This window comes from Brassica oleracea, chromosome C3 (assembly GCF_000695525.1).
Source record: "Brassica oleracea var. oleracea cultivar TO1000 chromosome C3, BOL, whole genome shotgun sequence".
Lineage (NCBI taxonomy): Eukaryota > Viridiplantae > Streptophyta > Magnoliopsida > Brassicales > Brassicaceae > Brassica > Brassica oleracea.
In genome coordinates, this window is record NC_027750.1 from 39,559,851 (window position 1) to 39,576,085 (window position 16,235).

Here is a 16,235-nt window from a genome sequence, read left to right on the forward strand (position 1 = left end):
GATTGCTATCATCAGTCTTATTGATGTTATTCTCGTTACTGGAGAATATGTATCAAAATTGTCCAAACCTTCCTTTTGTCGGAATCCTTGAACTACAAGCCTAGATTTGTATTTTCCACCAGGTTTTCGTGTCATTATCCATTTATTTCCTAATGCTTTGCAGCCATGTGGTAAATATGTTATGTACCATGTATAATTTTGCATGATAGAATCAAATTCACTCCTGACAGCTTCGTTCCAAAATGGAGCTTCAGGTGAAGCCATGGCTTCTGCCAAAGTTTTTGGAACATTTTCTACTAAAAATGCCATTAGGAAATCTTCACCAAAAGATTTTTCCTTTCGAGCTCTTTTGCTTCTTCGAGGTTCATCTTTTTCTTCATTTTCTGAAATATCATTTGTAGAAATCTCGACGTTTGTCTCAGTTTCTGAGTTTTTGACATTGTCTCTTTCTTCTCGAGTTCGTTTTGAAGCTTGTTTTTCCTTATATGGAAAAATATTTTCGAAGAAAGATGCATTTCTTGATTCCATGACTGTATTTTCATGAATGTCTGATATTGCAGATTTATTTACCAGAAATCGATAAGCATTACTGTTATGTGCACATCCGATGAAGATGCACTCCACTGTTTTAGGTCCAATAGTGACATTTTTTGGTGGCGGTACCGCAACTTTTACCAAGCACCCCCACACTTTGAGGTATTTATACGAAGGTAAATTACCTTTCCATAATTCATATGGAGTTTTGCCAGTTACTTTGTGTGGAATTTTGTTGAGGATATAATTAGTGGTAAGCAACGCTTCCTCCCACATGTTCTGGGGTAACCCAGATTCCTGCAACATTGCATTCATCATCTCTTTTAGAGTTCGATTCTTGCGTTCAGCAACTCCATTAGATTCTAGTGAGTAAGGAGCTGTAGTTTGATGGAGTATTCCATGTTCTTTACAGAATGCATTGAATGGACCATCATACTCGCCTCCTCTGTCGCTTCTAACTACTTTAATAGTTGTTTTAAGCTGATTTTCGACCACGAGTTTAAATTCTTTAAATTTTTCTAAAGTTTCGTCTTTGCTATGTAATAAATATACATAACAATATTTTGTGCAGTCATCTATGAAGGTCACAAAGTACTTTTTACCACCTCTAGTTTGTAAGTATTTTAAATCACATAAATCTGTGTGAATTAAATCTAGAGGTTTATTAGTTCTTTCAACACGAGGTGATGGAATTTTTGTGAGCTTAGCCTGTACGCATACTTCACATTTTTGTTTACTTGTTTTGCATTTAGGAATTAGATTTAAATTCATTAATATTTGTATAGATTTGTAGTTTACATGGCCTAATCTTTCATGCCATATATTAAAAGACTCAACCAAATAACCAACTGGCTCTTTCTTATTCATTGAAACCTTTGGAGCTACAACTTTCGGGGAGGTCACTCTGACGAATGTGAAGCATGTGCCTGACATGAGGAAGAACCTGGTCTCGGGAACCTTGCTCAGCAAGAATGGATTCGCCTCAAAATTTGTGGCGAATCCATTCTTGTTGAGCAAGGTTCCCGAGACCAGGTTCTTCCTCATGTTAGGCACATGCTTCACATTCGTCAGAGTGACCTCATGTCCAGATGTCATCTTCAAAATCACATTGCCGCGTCCTTCAATCTTGGAGACTGGAGTGTTTCCCATCATGAGCTTCTCCTCAGTCTTGCTTTTCTGATAGGTGCTGAACATCGCCATATCGGTGCAAATGTGGGTGGTTGCACAATTGTCATACCACCATTCCTTGGGGTTGTTGCTTTCAACCATGTTGGCTTCAGTCACCACAGCAACGAGATCCTCCTAAGTGAGATTTGCCTGAGCCTTCTCATCCTTGATCTTTTTGCGACACTCAACAGTCTTGTGCCCCACTTTGTGGCAGTAGTGACATTTCCCCTTGAACTTCTCCACATTCGCATTGATCTCAATACCTTTGTTCTTGAAGTTTTTTCCAGAAGTCTTCAAGGCTGCAGCAGTTTTGGAAGGCTTGGCAGGAGAATTAGCGTGTGCCTTTCCTTTGCCTTTGTGCTCATGTTGACACTGTGCTCCTTATCAGTGACCTTGTCAACAGTTCGGTTTCTGGATTCCATTTGAAGCCTCATGATGAGCTCCTCGAGCCCCATCTTCTTCTTCTTGTGCTTCAAGTAGTTCTTGAAATCCGCATAGCTTGGAGGAAGCTTTTCAATGAAGCTGAGAGTTGTGAATGTCTCGCAGATGGACATTCCTTCAGCAGCGATTTCATGGCAAATGAGCTGAAGCGCTTCCACCTGATCCATGATGGGTTTTGAATCCACCGTTTTGAAGTCGTGGAATTTTGAGACCACATACTTCTGGCAGCCAGCGTCCTCACCTCTGTACTTCTTGTCCAGTGATCTCCATAGCTCTTTCGCCGTGGGGATCTCACAGTAGACACGGTACAAAGGGTCAATGAGACGACCCAAAATGTAACCTCTACAGATGAAGTCGGAATGCACCCATATGTCAACAGTTGCAAGACTGTGAACATCATCAATCCCGTAAGAAATAAGGGGCTTGTCCTCCTGGATGAACTTGTCCAGTTTCATCGTTGTCAGGAAGAAAATCATCTTCTTCTGCCACTTTTTGAAGCCTTTGCCATCAAACTTGTCTGGCATCAGCCCTTGAGTGAACAAGCTAGGTACAGCCGGAGGAGTTTGAACTGCCACCGGACCACTTGCAGTTGCTAGCACCGAATAGACTCCGGCGAGTGGTTTCATCAGCAGCATTTCCCGCAGGGAGGATAGTGCTTGTTGTTGCTACAGCGGTTGACGCTGTGATGCTTCCAACGGTTGTCACTGTTGCATCAGTGGCTGCAACGTTGAGTTGAGTTGTTGTGACATCAGTGGTGTCAATGGGGGTGTTGTTATCGTTCGTCATTTTTTCTGTAGATAAAACATGAAGACGAATTAGTACTCCAAATAACATATTATTTTTAAGCAAAAACTAATAGTCTAAAATCGATTTTCATTTTTGGTGTTTGAACCAAATCATATCGATATAAGTCACGAGAAAAACATTTTGCAAACTCGCTTAAAAGCGTTCGCAGAAATCATTTTGTATAGACTTAGAATGTTTCGTGTAGATAACATTTTGATAATGTATCCAAAACGTTTCGCGATAATGCTAGAAAGCAATCCGCAAAGCGTTATGAAACAAATACGAAACGTTTCGCGGAAGGGTTATAAAGCAAATCGCAAACTCGTTTTCAAAAGAACATAGAAACCTTTCGCGGATAAGCATATAGCAAATCGCAAACATCGTTTGAATGAAACCATAAAAGGTTTGTATGAATCGTATATGAATAAACGTTTTTCGGTAGTGCTACAGAGCAAAACGCAAACCGTTTATGAGATAAATTACAAACTTTTCGCGGAAGTGCTAGAAAGCAAATCGCAAACACGGTTCCAAAATCCGTTTTTATAGATCGTTCTTCAATCCGATCAAACGCTTTAGATAGAAAGCGAAATAAGAGTTAAGATTGTAGAAGCCGGAAAACCGGATCAAAAGAAACGATATAATATAAACGACGTTAAGGAAAATATATAGACGATTCAAAACCGTAACAAAAATGAAACCATGGAGTCGAGACGAATCTCTTTCCTTAACTCTTAATATTCGCTCTGTTGGTGCGACGGATCTGTACGAATAGGAGTCCCAGTATAAAACCATGATAGGTTATCACGCGGCACTCGTGAAGAACCTCTAACAATCTAATATTTCTACCAAACACTCTCTAGACTTACGCTATAGGATTTGCTGGTTTTGGTTGTGAAAAAACGTAATCAGAAATGAAGGAGGAGACGAGTTTATAAAAGGGGAGAAGACGAGCCACTTTCCGCAACTGATGCAGCACGTGCACACGTTAGCGGAAATCTCGCGAGGATCTCGGAGGCGAGGCGTTACGAAACTTCCTCCGCAAGATCTTTTCTCGTTTAAACTTATCGTCAAGAAGAGATACAGCGTGTTGTTTTTAAACGAACTACGTGTTGTTTAAAATAAAATGCATGCCGTTTTTCTGGAATTAAATGGCAAAACTTTGATCTTAACTTGGTCCTAAAAAAATAGTTTTATTTGGCCGGAGACCCAAACCCAAACCCAAGCCCAAACCCAAGCCCAAGCCCACGCCCACGTTTACGCCGAGCCGAGCCGGCCGGACGCAGCGGCGCGCGGGGAACCTTCTCTTCTCTGAAGCTGGTTAACCCATGATAGCATAAATGCATATATATACATCTCTCTTTCTCTTGTCACACACGACGTAGGACAAGTTCTCATTTCTTCGTTTACTAAGCCATTAGGCTTCTAATTACACAGGCCCATAGACCTATTTCTTTTCACCACTTTCCAATTAAAAGTTGGTCCAACAGAGATTTGGTACCATCTTCCAAAGATATCTCCAACGTTTAGACAAAAAGCTCGTGTATATCACATATTCTATTCGAAGTGGAGATAATATCCGCAGAATCAAATCGTCAGGTAATGCACTGAGTCTGTCCTCATTTACAACATCTCGATTTCTCAAACTCTCACCACCGATTTTTCTGCCGAAAAATTAACCAAATAAAAACATAATTAATGTTAAGTTTCAAAGAGTTAGGTTTGGAGCAAACATAAACGAAATAAAGAATCATACGATTTTTGTTCCATTTTCGTGAACCAAACGCAAAAACGAACCGCAAACACAGCCTAGCAGACAAATCAAACTAAAGCTTAGAGATGAAGATGGTAACGGTGCAGCAGCTTCATAACCCTTCCATTGTGTTTGATTAGTAAAAAAAAAAAGGATCAGTGAGCGACAAAACCGTAAGTCAAAAAGTCGACATACGTGAAATAAAAGGCTTTTTAATAATTGGTTTATCTCTTTTAAGAAGAACCCAATCATTCACGTAACTAAAGCCCAATGAGGAAAAACCTCTTCTGTGACTTGTGAGCCGAATTTGCTTTAATAATGGATATTTTAAGTCGGGCCGCTAAGGTGAAGGCCCAATCAAACAAAGAGTCAGCAGCTATCTATTAGGGTTTTGGTATTTAAATAGTTTAACCTAATCATCAAAGAAACCTAGACATTTTCTCTCGTCTCGCCGCAGGAGAAAGGAAGCTCTCTTCAGTGACATTGTGAGTACTCTTCATCCTCCGTCCCCTGTGATTTTCTAGTGAGACCTATCGTTAGAGTTGCATGTATCGGTTTTTTCGTAAATTGATCTATGTGTTCGTCTAGTTCCTGGAATGTCTGATCCATGTCTCGCAGTCCTGATATAAGCTTTTTTGAGTTCATTGTCTGTTTTGCCTTAGTGGGTTAATGAAAGTATCTTCCTTTTGATGATTAAGACTACAGTTGCACTGATTGGCTTTGTCAGATTCGTTAGGAGATTTGTGATTGCAATATCATATTACTGCCTAGCCTATCAGTGTGAAGTTACATAATATGATTTTTGTTGAGTCTTTTGAAACTCATCGATTTCATGCTGATGATTATTAATTACATTACAGCTGAACTTAAGAAATGAAGCACAACAATGTTATCCCGAATGGTCATTTCAAGAAGCACTGGCAGAACTATGTCAAGACATGGTTCAACCAGCCTGCCAGGAAAACCAGAAGAAGAGTTGGTTAGTGATGACTTCTCAGTAACGTTATGTTATATATGTTTCACTTTAAACCATAGTCTCTCTTTATTTAATTTCATCATTTGTTTCTATTGCCCTTTTACTCAGCGAGACAGAAGAAGGCTGTGAAGATCTTCCCACGTCCCACTGCTGGACCTCTCCGCCCTGTTGTGCATGGTCAGACCCTAAAGTACAACATGAAGGTCAGGACTGGTAAAGGATTCACTCTTGAAGAGCTCAAGGTTTGTAATCTCTATCTGTTTCTCTTTTTTAGTTTCTTGCTGGATGTTTTGTTCGTATTGTTTAGTCCTATCTTTGATTGAATCAAGGCTGCTGGGATCCCCAAGAAGTTGGCCCCCACCATTGGTATCTCTGTTGACCATCGTCGCAAGAACAGATCATTGGAGGGTCTTCAATCCAATATCCAGAGGCTGAAAACTTACAAGGCTAAGTTGGTCATCTTCCCGCGTCGTGCCAGGAAGGTCAAGGTACTTACTACTTCCGGACAACAATCTTCCAGTCTTTTGATTGGATTTTAGATGTGTGCTCATCATAATTATGTGTTACTTTTTGTTTTAGGCTGGTGATTCTACTGCTGAAGAGTTGGCTAATGCCACGCAAGTCCAGGGAGATTACATGCCTATCGTCCGTGAGAAGCAAGCAATGGAGCTAGTGAAGCTGACCTCTGAGATGAAATCGGTGAATGCTTACGACAAGATTCGTCTAGAGCGCACAAACAAGAGACATGCAGGTGCTAGAGCCAAGAGGGCTGCTGATGCTGAGAAAGAAGAGAAGAAGTGAGGATCCTTTCTTACTAGGTTTAAAAAACTCCGTTATCTTTGTCATCGTTTGGATCTCTGTTTCTTTTTGTGTATCAGACTGTTTTTCTGTTGTTTTGTCAGTTTTTATCTACACTTGCTTTTCTGGATTACTTCCTAGAAGTTTGCCTTTGTTCTACTACAATCGATTATAGTTTAGAGAATCTTTATATGATTATGTCATTCTTTTGTCAATGACCAAAGAAGAATTTGAACCATAAACCACCTTTCTGAAAGTCCTCTTGCAGCAAACTTAGTACAGACGGCATGGTCCTTACCTTGGTGGATTCAATCTTTTTATTACTACAGTGACCAGACAGATACCGCAGGGGAGCAAAGCTAACATGATCAACCCAATAAATGACCTCCTATTATATACTCTTTTTTAACAATTGCTAACAAGAGCTTCTAGCTAAACCCTTGGAGAAGCTTTACAGCCTAAGTGGTTTCTACAATCAACAGGCTATTTGTACATATACTAGGTAGAGATGGCAAATGGAGGCTTGCCCGCGGGCCTGGCCCATAAAGACCCAATGAGGGGTGGGCTTGGGCACAGATTTTACTGCTCGTTTGTTAGCGGGCCTCGCGGGTTATGCCCGCAATGGTATTGGGCCAAAGCGGGATGCGGGACAATTGGGTGGCCCGTTTGAATTTTCTCATTTCGTCTCTTTGGTAACATCGACAAGAGCTTAGAGCAAACCGGAGATGATGATGGCGATTCTCATTTCCTCCAACCGGTGACCCAAACTCATTTACTTCAGTTGTGCCTTTTCCAGTTCGCTTTCAATCAATGAATCATATTTTCTCTTCAAGCTTTGCAATGATGACCAGAAGTCGTTCACTTTCTTTGTAACACATAGAAGGGAAAAAGGGTTTCTTTTTTTTGAAGTGAGTGTGAGTGGAGACGAGAAATTGTACACAAAACTTGTTTTTTATTGTTATTTTTCTGGAAACTTAATCATCGTTCTCGAATGTGAGTTGTCTAAACATTCCTTTTATATACACAAAACTTGAATTTACTTAGTGATGCGAAGACTAATTTTTTTTTTTAACTTGTATATATATCAACAAGATTGTAGTAGGACAAGTTGTTGTTTCTGGAGAACACTAATGGGTACAGTGTCTTATGCTACAAACGAGAGTCGAGACAATATTTGTAACTTAATGGATTTGATCAACCTGATAACTTATTGATGTCTCTTCTTCTTGCTGGTTCTCAAGATTGGTCAAGCTTTGAAGATATGGGCCCGCGGGCCGACCCGCATACCCGCTGCTATAATGCGGGTCAGGATTGGTCATAGGGTTCAGGGTCCGTGTCCCGCAGCGGTACGACCCGCAAAGACCCAACTGAAAATGGTACCACAGCGGGGCGGGACAAATGGGTTGCGGATGAGCCCAATTGCCATCTCTAATACTAGGTGTCTCATGCACCATGTGAAGCAAAAAAATTTAAAATATTTTTTAACAGATAGAGGATGAGCAATGTATAGAGCAGACAAAAAAAAAAGTGGAGTAGAGGATGAAGAAAACCTTACTGTCAGTAGGAATACCCTAACGGCTCCGAGTGAGGAGTAGAGTATTTGAGACACTTAGGTCTTGTCTTGGCCAAAGCCATCACAACAATGCCTAAAGCTCGGAAGGTTTGAAAGATATCGTGTCACCATGAAAGCATTAATGAACCTTTGATGGACCGAAGGAGATTAAGCCACCATTTTCCCACTAACAACTTTTCTCTATTGGCTAATGTGAATTAAAGAAATATTTATGCAAAATGGTACCTAAAACATGCTTCTCGAAACAAATATCAATCACATTTAAAGTTCCAACTTGTGATTACCTTAAAGAAAAAAAAACTGTTACAAGATAGGATAATGTAGACTGAAAAGGAAAACATAGCCAGACAACCAACAAATTAAATAAAGGAAAATACAAATGGTGTCTTCTTCTAGAAGTCATGGAAAAGCATAATAGCATCATCAAGTTTAAACCTAGCTGAAGTGAGCAACACACTCTTAGCTCTGTACTTATTCCGTCTCTCCTTCAATGCTCCTTCTAGTTTCTCCATTGGCAGCAACAACAACTGCCACACAGAGAAAAAACAATTTACACTTATTTAGCATTAGGATCATCTTTCAATCGGTCTTTAACTGTGAGTCTAACCTCTTTCTCTGAATCCGTCTCATGGGTCAACCTGAGACTCAAGTTTAAGGAAGCATGATACATCTCATCCAACATTTGCCTCGACACAATCAGCTTGTTTACCTTCCACAATAGGAACGGTATGTACACTCCCGTCACCGCCAATTTCTACAACAACAAAGAATCTCAGATCAACCAATTTTCTTTAGCTTTGGTTTCAACTTGGCAAAAGAAATACACTCATACCTGCATATGTAAGTAACCATCTTTCCACATCTTCAAAAGGATTTGTGGCGTGTCTTTCTTTTCAGTCAGTGCAGCATCAGCAATCTTAAGACAAAGATAAAACAAATTTGATGTAAAGTTAAGAAACATGTATTACCTATGTTTCTAAATTAAACACGGTCACTCACTTTATCGGTCTCAACAAAACGGTCTTCTTGTGACAAGTATCTGAACATTCTGAAAGCTTCTTTCCCATATCTTCTCATAACTACCGATTCCATCTAAAACGATCTCATTTTGATCAGTTTCAGAAATGTTTTCAGGAAAAGAGTGTATATATATATATATGAATAGAGCACACCTCATCTTTCTGTGCTACGCTGATAATGGATTTAAAATCTGCAAATGAAAATAACGAAATAAGTTGCAAATCCATAAGTATCAGTTAACCAGGGGTTTTAGAAGGAAGTTAATATACCAACTATGTATGAACCATCTGATTCTATCACAAACGCTGGTAGATAAGAAGACGTTGCACTCAATTGCTCAAGGCATGCTTCAACTCGCTCTTGTGTCATTTCGCGGCCTGCGTCTGTCTTTATAAGCTCTTCGTAAATGGAACCCATTGACATTGGAACTGAAAAGAAGATAGGTGTACGTACTATGATCAAATCATATCACACCAAAAAAACATTGGGAACTTCAATCAATTGTATGAAAACAAGAGAGGACTTTACCGGACTTGTCGGTTTTCGCCTTCTTCTCCTGAGATCTTCCTACTTCTAACATTGCCTTCATGACATTAGCACATCCTTCATCTCTCCGCTCTTTCACTATCTCCACACACGCCTTAAAAAGAAAAGAAAAAAACAGATGTTTCATAATAGTGATGGAGTAGGCAAAAACAATATATGAAATGCCAACAAACAAGAGTTTTATTACCTTATGTCTAAGGCGGCGGATGAGCTCCTCGAAATTAGGACGCCAGATTACCTCATTGCTCGGACCTGATGTGTAGTCCACTTCAGGTTGTTTACGCTAAAATACATTTCGGTTCGAAGAGAAACATCAAGACGAAAGAATATGGTAAGTGCTTGTCGATGAGGTTACAAAAACATCCAAAACTGGTAATGGTAAGAATGGTGATACCTTCCCCTCAGAGATGTTGCTGTCGTCATCTGCTACAGTTGAACTTGAGCCTTGCTCGAATATAAATGGAAACCTTATTGCGTCAACTGGAGTTGCTGCTTCGAGAATACGCTCGTCTAAGCTTTCTGGTTCTTTAAAGATCTGCAGCAGTTCCCAAAAAGAGTAAACAAACAAACGGAGAGAACACAAGTATGAATTAATTACCTTGGAAGGTTTGGCGCCTCTTTTCTTTTGAGCAGGACCTTCATCTTTGTTTCCAAGAACAGGTTCGGGAGAAGGAACGCGCTCAACAAAACGTGCAGCAACCAGTTTCTGAAGAGAATCTCTGATAGCTTCTGAACCCATTTGTTTTTTTGAATCTGATAATAGGCAAACAGATTAGCATCCGTCCACTCGGTTAATTGCGATTAAAAGAGATATAATAAGACAGGAGGAGCCACCTCTGTCTCTATCTATAAGCTGTTCCAAGGTAAGCCTACCGTTACTAAGTAAACCATCAAGCACCCCGCTGCACTGTTCACATAGATTAAGGCGTCTTGAAAAGTGATTAACATTAGTCAAACAGTGTTCGGAAAGATGAAAGATGAAGGAATCAGACCTGAGAGCCAAGCTCTTCGTTTACAACCTTGGAAAACTTGTTGTACCTCGCACGGTGAAGAATGTTGCTAAACAGTGCAATGTACTGTACAGTAGCTTTGCTCTCTGAACCATCTACATACATATAAACAAACTTCGAAATTCATCAAAGATTTCTTGGACATGGAGCCAAGAAGAGAAGCGTGACTAACCGGGCGGTTCAATAGAGAAAGCTTGAACGCAATTATGCTGAATCAAGAGGTAGAGAATGTCCTTGACTTTGGAATGGTTGATGTCAGATTCGGCTAGACGAGAGATCTCTCGGGAGGAAAGAGGTCCTCTCCGGAGAAGACACTCGCACACTTTCTGCAAATAACCAAATACTCATCACTGAGAGAGACAACATATCGAAAAGGCCTTAAAAATTACCGATGCGACGGAACCGAAGTGTGAGGTGATGATGTGGACGGCGTAGACGATGCCGAACTCAGTCGTCGTCATGATGTCAATTCGGTGACGGTGTTGTTTGATCGTAGTTTGTGTTTCCCGGTGGAGTGGAGAGTGTTTAACCTAAAAGCCCAATGTTATGTATATAAGGCCCGTTTTTTTCTTTTCCTTCTAAATTGATCCAAACAATGTTTTGGTATTAATACATTTGAGATTGCTATTGCAACATAAAAATGAAATCATAAAAGCTTCTTTTTTTTTTTTTTTTTTGAAACCATAAAAGCTTGTTACAAGTAATAAGCTCTTTATCCATTGTGTTTGATGAAACTTAAAATGAAAAGGGGTGGAATTATCATGTATTCCTCAATCGAAAATGTGTATTTGCTAGAAGATATATAATATAATCACTAACACATGTAAACCAAACAAAATCATAATATTATATGATCTAAATCAGACTAAACCTTAATCTGATTCTCTATAATGATATTACCCTCAAGATTTCTATCTTAATTTAATTTTACATATTCAAAAAAAAAGAAGAAGAGATATTACACTCAAGATAAATGTAGGTGTTATGAACATCCATTTTGCTAATGTTTTAGGAATTGAGCTTGATACAATGTCTTGATCTATATATCTATAAGTTGTGCTAGCGGTTTTCCCCCATTTTTCATTCCAGAAGCTGTGCCAACGGTTTCTCTCTCATTTTTCATTTCCTCTTCTAGTTCTTGGACTCAGATTCACCGTTGACGACTGTCGATTGGTTTTTCCGGTGTCGGCTCTTGTATCATTTGTTTTATGTTGCTCGTTGTCACCAGGCTGCTGTTAGGCGTCATATTGGCTTCCGGTTCTCCGGAATTTGGAGACTGGTGTTTAGCAAGGCGTAAGTAGTTTCAGCTTGTCATCTGTCTACGTTTGCCTCCAGTGACACCAAACGGCGATGCAACATATCCATGTAACATGGAATCACTTGATTATTATGGCAGTGTTACTAGTTTCCTATTTATGCAGGTCAAAGGAGTCTGTTTTGTTTCAAGAGTTGATGCCTTCTCGTACCCGACTTTTTGCAATCCACCCACTGGTGGTTATGGTCCTTTGGATCTTGTCTGTCAGTGGGTGGTTGGCAGTGGAGATGAGACTGTACAGTCTGGTTTGGGTGCTATCTTTTAGTAAGCGTCTCCAGCCTCTTCTTCTCTGTTCCGTCTGGAGCATAGTTGAAAGTGTAGATTACAAGTGTTGACAAGTCCATCGAGAGCAATCGGAGATGACATGAGAAGAGCCCGGCATCTGAGGAAACGAGTAAAATATCTCCTTCTTATGGTTCTCGTTGAAGGTTGAAGATGGTAACCGATACTCAAAGATTAGGATCCGGTCTAGTAGAACACGCGCCAGGGATATGGGACGAGCGAAACTAGGTTAGGAAATTTTTGATTTGTGTGCTTTTGTTCGAATCAATCTTGTACTCGAAACTTCTTTTCTAACCTTGGGGGCATCTCATGCCCATGGAGAGATCCAGACTAATCCTTAGAGTGGTGGTGCGGCCCACAGATGAACTCTCACTCCGGGTATTCAAATGGGCTGTGAGATAGGCCCATATCTGCGTGGCCACAAGGTGAAGTGTAGTGGGGTTCCTTCGAACCCGAATTGCTTAGCACCCCGGAACCCGCCTACCACTAGACCACTACCTTATGGTTATGTAATCGAAACTTGCTCCATATTCTTGGATTTAATTTATAAATTAATTTTATATATATATATATATATATATATATCTGCAAGCTGATGATTAATTTGAACAAACATTATCTTCAAAACTCCATTCACAAATCTTAGGACAAACGAAACTCCATATGTTATGCATGCTTGTGATATGCAAAATTGTTCACAATATAAATGGTTGCACAGTATATAAAAGTTGGATGAGACAAAGGAACCCGAAGAGTTATCAGAATTTTATTGTTCCAAAAAAAAACTCTTTATTAGACACTAATAGTATTCTCGCCCTACGCGCGGGTTGTCAGTCTTTTTTTGAATATTAATTTTTAGACATCAATGATTATTCTGTAAATTAACTGTTGGAATACCTAGTTATGAAAAATCTCTTGTTGTATTTATTTGATATGTAGCACTTGATCTTTGGATGCGCTAGTTGTGGAGAACGAAGACTGTATTATAGAAAAATGTTTTTTATTTTAAAGTTTAACTATAATGTTTGCTAACTCATGGTTGTAATGTGTTTAATGGTTATAACGAAATGTTATTTGATTGAGAAAATAGTATCATTGAAATAGTTTAGGAAGTGCCGGATTATATATCGGAGCAGGTTGGATTAAAGCAGCATATTATAAGAAAAAAGAAGTGAGTTGTGCTTCATATGAAGTAGACGATTCAGTGAAAACCATCGCTACGTGGGTGTCCAACTGAAGTTCCAATGGTATCCAAATATTTCACGCTTGGATCGATTCTATGCGGACTTCTTCTCCTACTCATATCAAATTACTCCCTTTTTCTGTCTTCTCAAAGCAACAACTAAACTCATGGATCATAAGTGATCTCCATATAGCTCTCTTTCACAAACTCTTAATGAGTCTTTCCTCTTACAACGTTTTCTTGTATTTCCGACAGATGCAATATCCTTCAGCATATAAATGTTCGAGAAGATCACATAAACTTCAGGAGGGAAACAATTGTAATGTTTCTTGATTATGACGACACTCTCTGTCTCCCATCGTTGATGATCTAGACAAAGCTTTCATATCAAGCAAGGTTTGTCTTTAAACCACATTTTATTGTTTTGATCTAATCATTTTAGTCTCTATGACTACTCACGTTTTAAAAAAACTGTGAAGAAACTGGCTACATGTTTTCCCATGGCAATAGTTACTAGTAGATGCATAGACAATTTTTTTTCTTGGCATTTTCCAAATATGTTACCGATATAAATAAAAAATTTAGTACATAATTAATTAAACTTTGTAAAGCTAGATGTGGAAAACTTTTTTTCCTATAAACGAAAAAAATTTACTACTGAATTTGGAAGTAAGAAAGTAATGGTGAAATCATATTGCACAACGGCCTGCAAATTAACACTCCCTAGAGTATGTCTCTCACTCTCTCTGGCTGGTTGAATCTGTGATGTGGGGTTAATGTAAGATATTAGCCAGTCCATGGCTGCATTAGTTCACTTTCTGCCAGCACAATATTTCATTTGGTACACACATATTAGTGATAAATTTCCTTGTCCTAAGTACCAAATGAACCTTAGATACATGTGCGGAGTATTATTTATTTTATAATGTGTGGTTTTTCTATGTAATTGTACCTATGTTTGTAGCTGTTATATTATGTTTTAAATATCTTCGGGTTTGGTTATTGGTGGATTTTAGGTTTTTTGGGTTTCACATGGTATTTGTTTTTGCTTTTGCTTTGTATGCTGGTAACTTTTTATGTGTGATTGATTGAGAGAAAATAATTCATTTTGTTATTTTGAGGTTAGAAAATGCTTATTAGCTTCTTCCTAGCAGTGGGTAAATGTACTGGTGAGAAGGGTAATGGTGAAGTAGTAGTAATATGTAGCAAATGTGTACATCGAAAAGGAAACAAAATGAAAATGAAAAAAAAAATTATTTTGCAAAGGGAACAGAAGCGCTAGAATCAAATTAAAAATTATCATTTATGTATATTCGTATATTCAAATTTATATTATGTTTTATATTTGGTTGAATTGGGTTTTATGGTTGATCTCATTATTACGGGGTTAAAACCATTTTAGACGATTTTATTCAAATCCATATTTTAGTCAGACTCGATTCACTAAACGAATCACAGTTGACCGGTCTGACTAAACAAAAAACATACATTTTTAGTTGTCTACACGAAAGAGTCTCTATATTATAAACAATATAAAATAAAAATTAATGTTGTATATTAATTTCTAATTGAATTTTATGAAAAAAAATATTTACAACTATTTATTTAGTTAGGTAACAAAATTTGGAAATAAAATAAAAAAAATAATGTTTGAGTTTTATGGAAAAAAAACAAATTCCACATTTTAGTGCGCAGATCAAATCTATATATTAAACACACATATTTGTCATATGTGGTCCTAATTAATTTAAGTATTTATAAAATTAGTTAGAAACAAATAGTCGACATTATTTGCGTTAGCTTAAGCTTTCAAAGTGTTGTTGTTGGATTAGCTCACAACCTTCCTCGATGAATCTGACCAGGACTAACTCTTATAAGATAATAATGAAACATTGACATTGTTAGTTTCACCAGTACCGTTCTAGAGGGACTGCGACCTGCGCATTTTCACAAGGTCCACTTTTCTTAATCAATTTTCTTTTAGTAATTAGTTAGAGCCCTAAATTTACAAGAATTTGTAGAATAGATTATGAATTTTAATGTTATACATAAAACTCTCAGAAAATATATTTGGTTCAGGGCCCAATATTGAATTGAGCCGGCCATGAGTTTCACTGGCCGTCCACGTCAAATTTGCTGCCAAAAATATAAACTGGGCTAGTGCTAATACGTATAAACTTAATCAAACTGTCTAATGGCAGACGTGACCTAATGTGTGTTGAATTTTTTGGTCTGAATTGATTTTCTAGGAAGCATGTGTATCGTTGTTCAAAATTAAAAAGGAAGAATGTGCATCTTTGTTATAATGGGAACTCAGTTTTAGCAGGCTATTTTGTTTGATTATTTATTAAGAAAGCTCAAGGACCCAAGACATATATTTGTTCATCAACGTCAAAATGTGGAAATTCATGATAATTTTTAAAAAGCCCAAATCCATAACACCAAAAACATGGTAGACAGTCACTTGATGTCCTTTCACTCTTTGGAGTTCTGTTCTTTTTCCTCTTTGGAGTTGACGATTTCGTCTTTGCGTACATCTTCTTTGCCGAGTTCCCCTCCTCCTTAATTCTTGGCTCCTCCTCTCCAGTATTAGTTGCATCAGCAAGGGGCTCACTTGGAATATTGATCTCAGTTGTGTATCCTCTTATGCTCACCCCAGTACATGGGCTTCTTTTGACAGCTCCAAACCAGGCATATCATCACGTGGGTTGTCATAACCTCTCTGCACATGTAAAACTTTGGAAAATTGGTCATCAACGTGAGTTCTGTTACACACAGTTAACACTAGGCATAATGAGCAAAACAAAAGAGTTATGTTTGGAATCACCTGAGAAATGTATACAGTTAACATGTT

The 16,235-nt window shown here is 38.4% G+C and overlaps 2 protein-coding genes across 2 annotated transcripts; one reads left to right on the forward strand and one right to left on the reverse strand.

The window, feature by feature from the left end:
• The first annotated feature begins 5,086 nt into the window (after positions 1-5,086).
• Positions 5,087-6,650, forward strand: LOC106336074 (60S ribosomal protein L13-2). Its single transcript, XM_013774796.1, has 5 exons — positions 5,087-5,163; positions 5,539-5,657; positions 5,763-5,896; positions 5,984-6,142; positions 6,234-6,650. Exons 2-5 carry the CDS (start codon positions 5,552-5,554, stop codon positions 6,453-6,455), a joined length of 621 nt encoding a protein of 206 aa, XP_013630250.1. The 5' UTR covers positions 5,087-5,163; positions 5,539-5,551; the 3' UTR covers positions 6,456-6,650.
• A 1,621-nt stretch (positions 6,651-8,271) lies between these two features.
• Positions 8,272-11,087, reverse strand: LOC106336075. Its single transcript, XM_013774797.1, has 14 exons — positions 10,991-11,087; positions 10,774-10,927; positions 10,584-10,696; positions 10,426-10,498; positions 10,190-10,344; positions 9,986-10,126; positions 9,779-9,874; positions 9,574-9,685; positions 9,315-9,473; positions 9,198-9,235; positions 9,025-9,117; positions 8,858-8,941; positions 8,633-8,779; positions 8,272-8,552 (listed from the first exon to the last, which is right to left on the reverse strand). The coding sequence occupies exons 1-14, from the start codon at positions 11,060-11,062 to the stop codon at positions 8,418-8,420; spliced, it is 1,572 nt and encodes a 523-aa protein (XP_013630251.1). The 5' UTR covers positions 11,063-11,087; the 3' UTR covers positions 8,272-8,417.
• Positions 11,088-16,235: the final 5,148 nt, after the last annotated feature.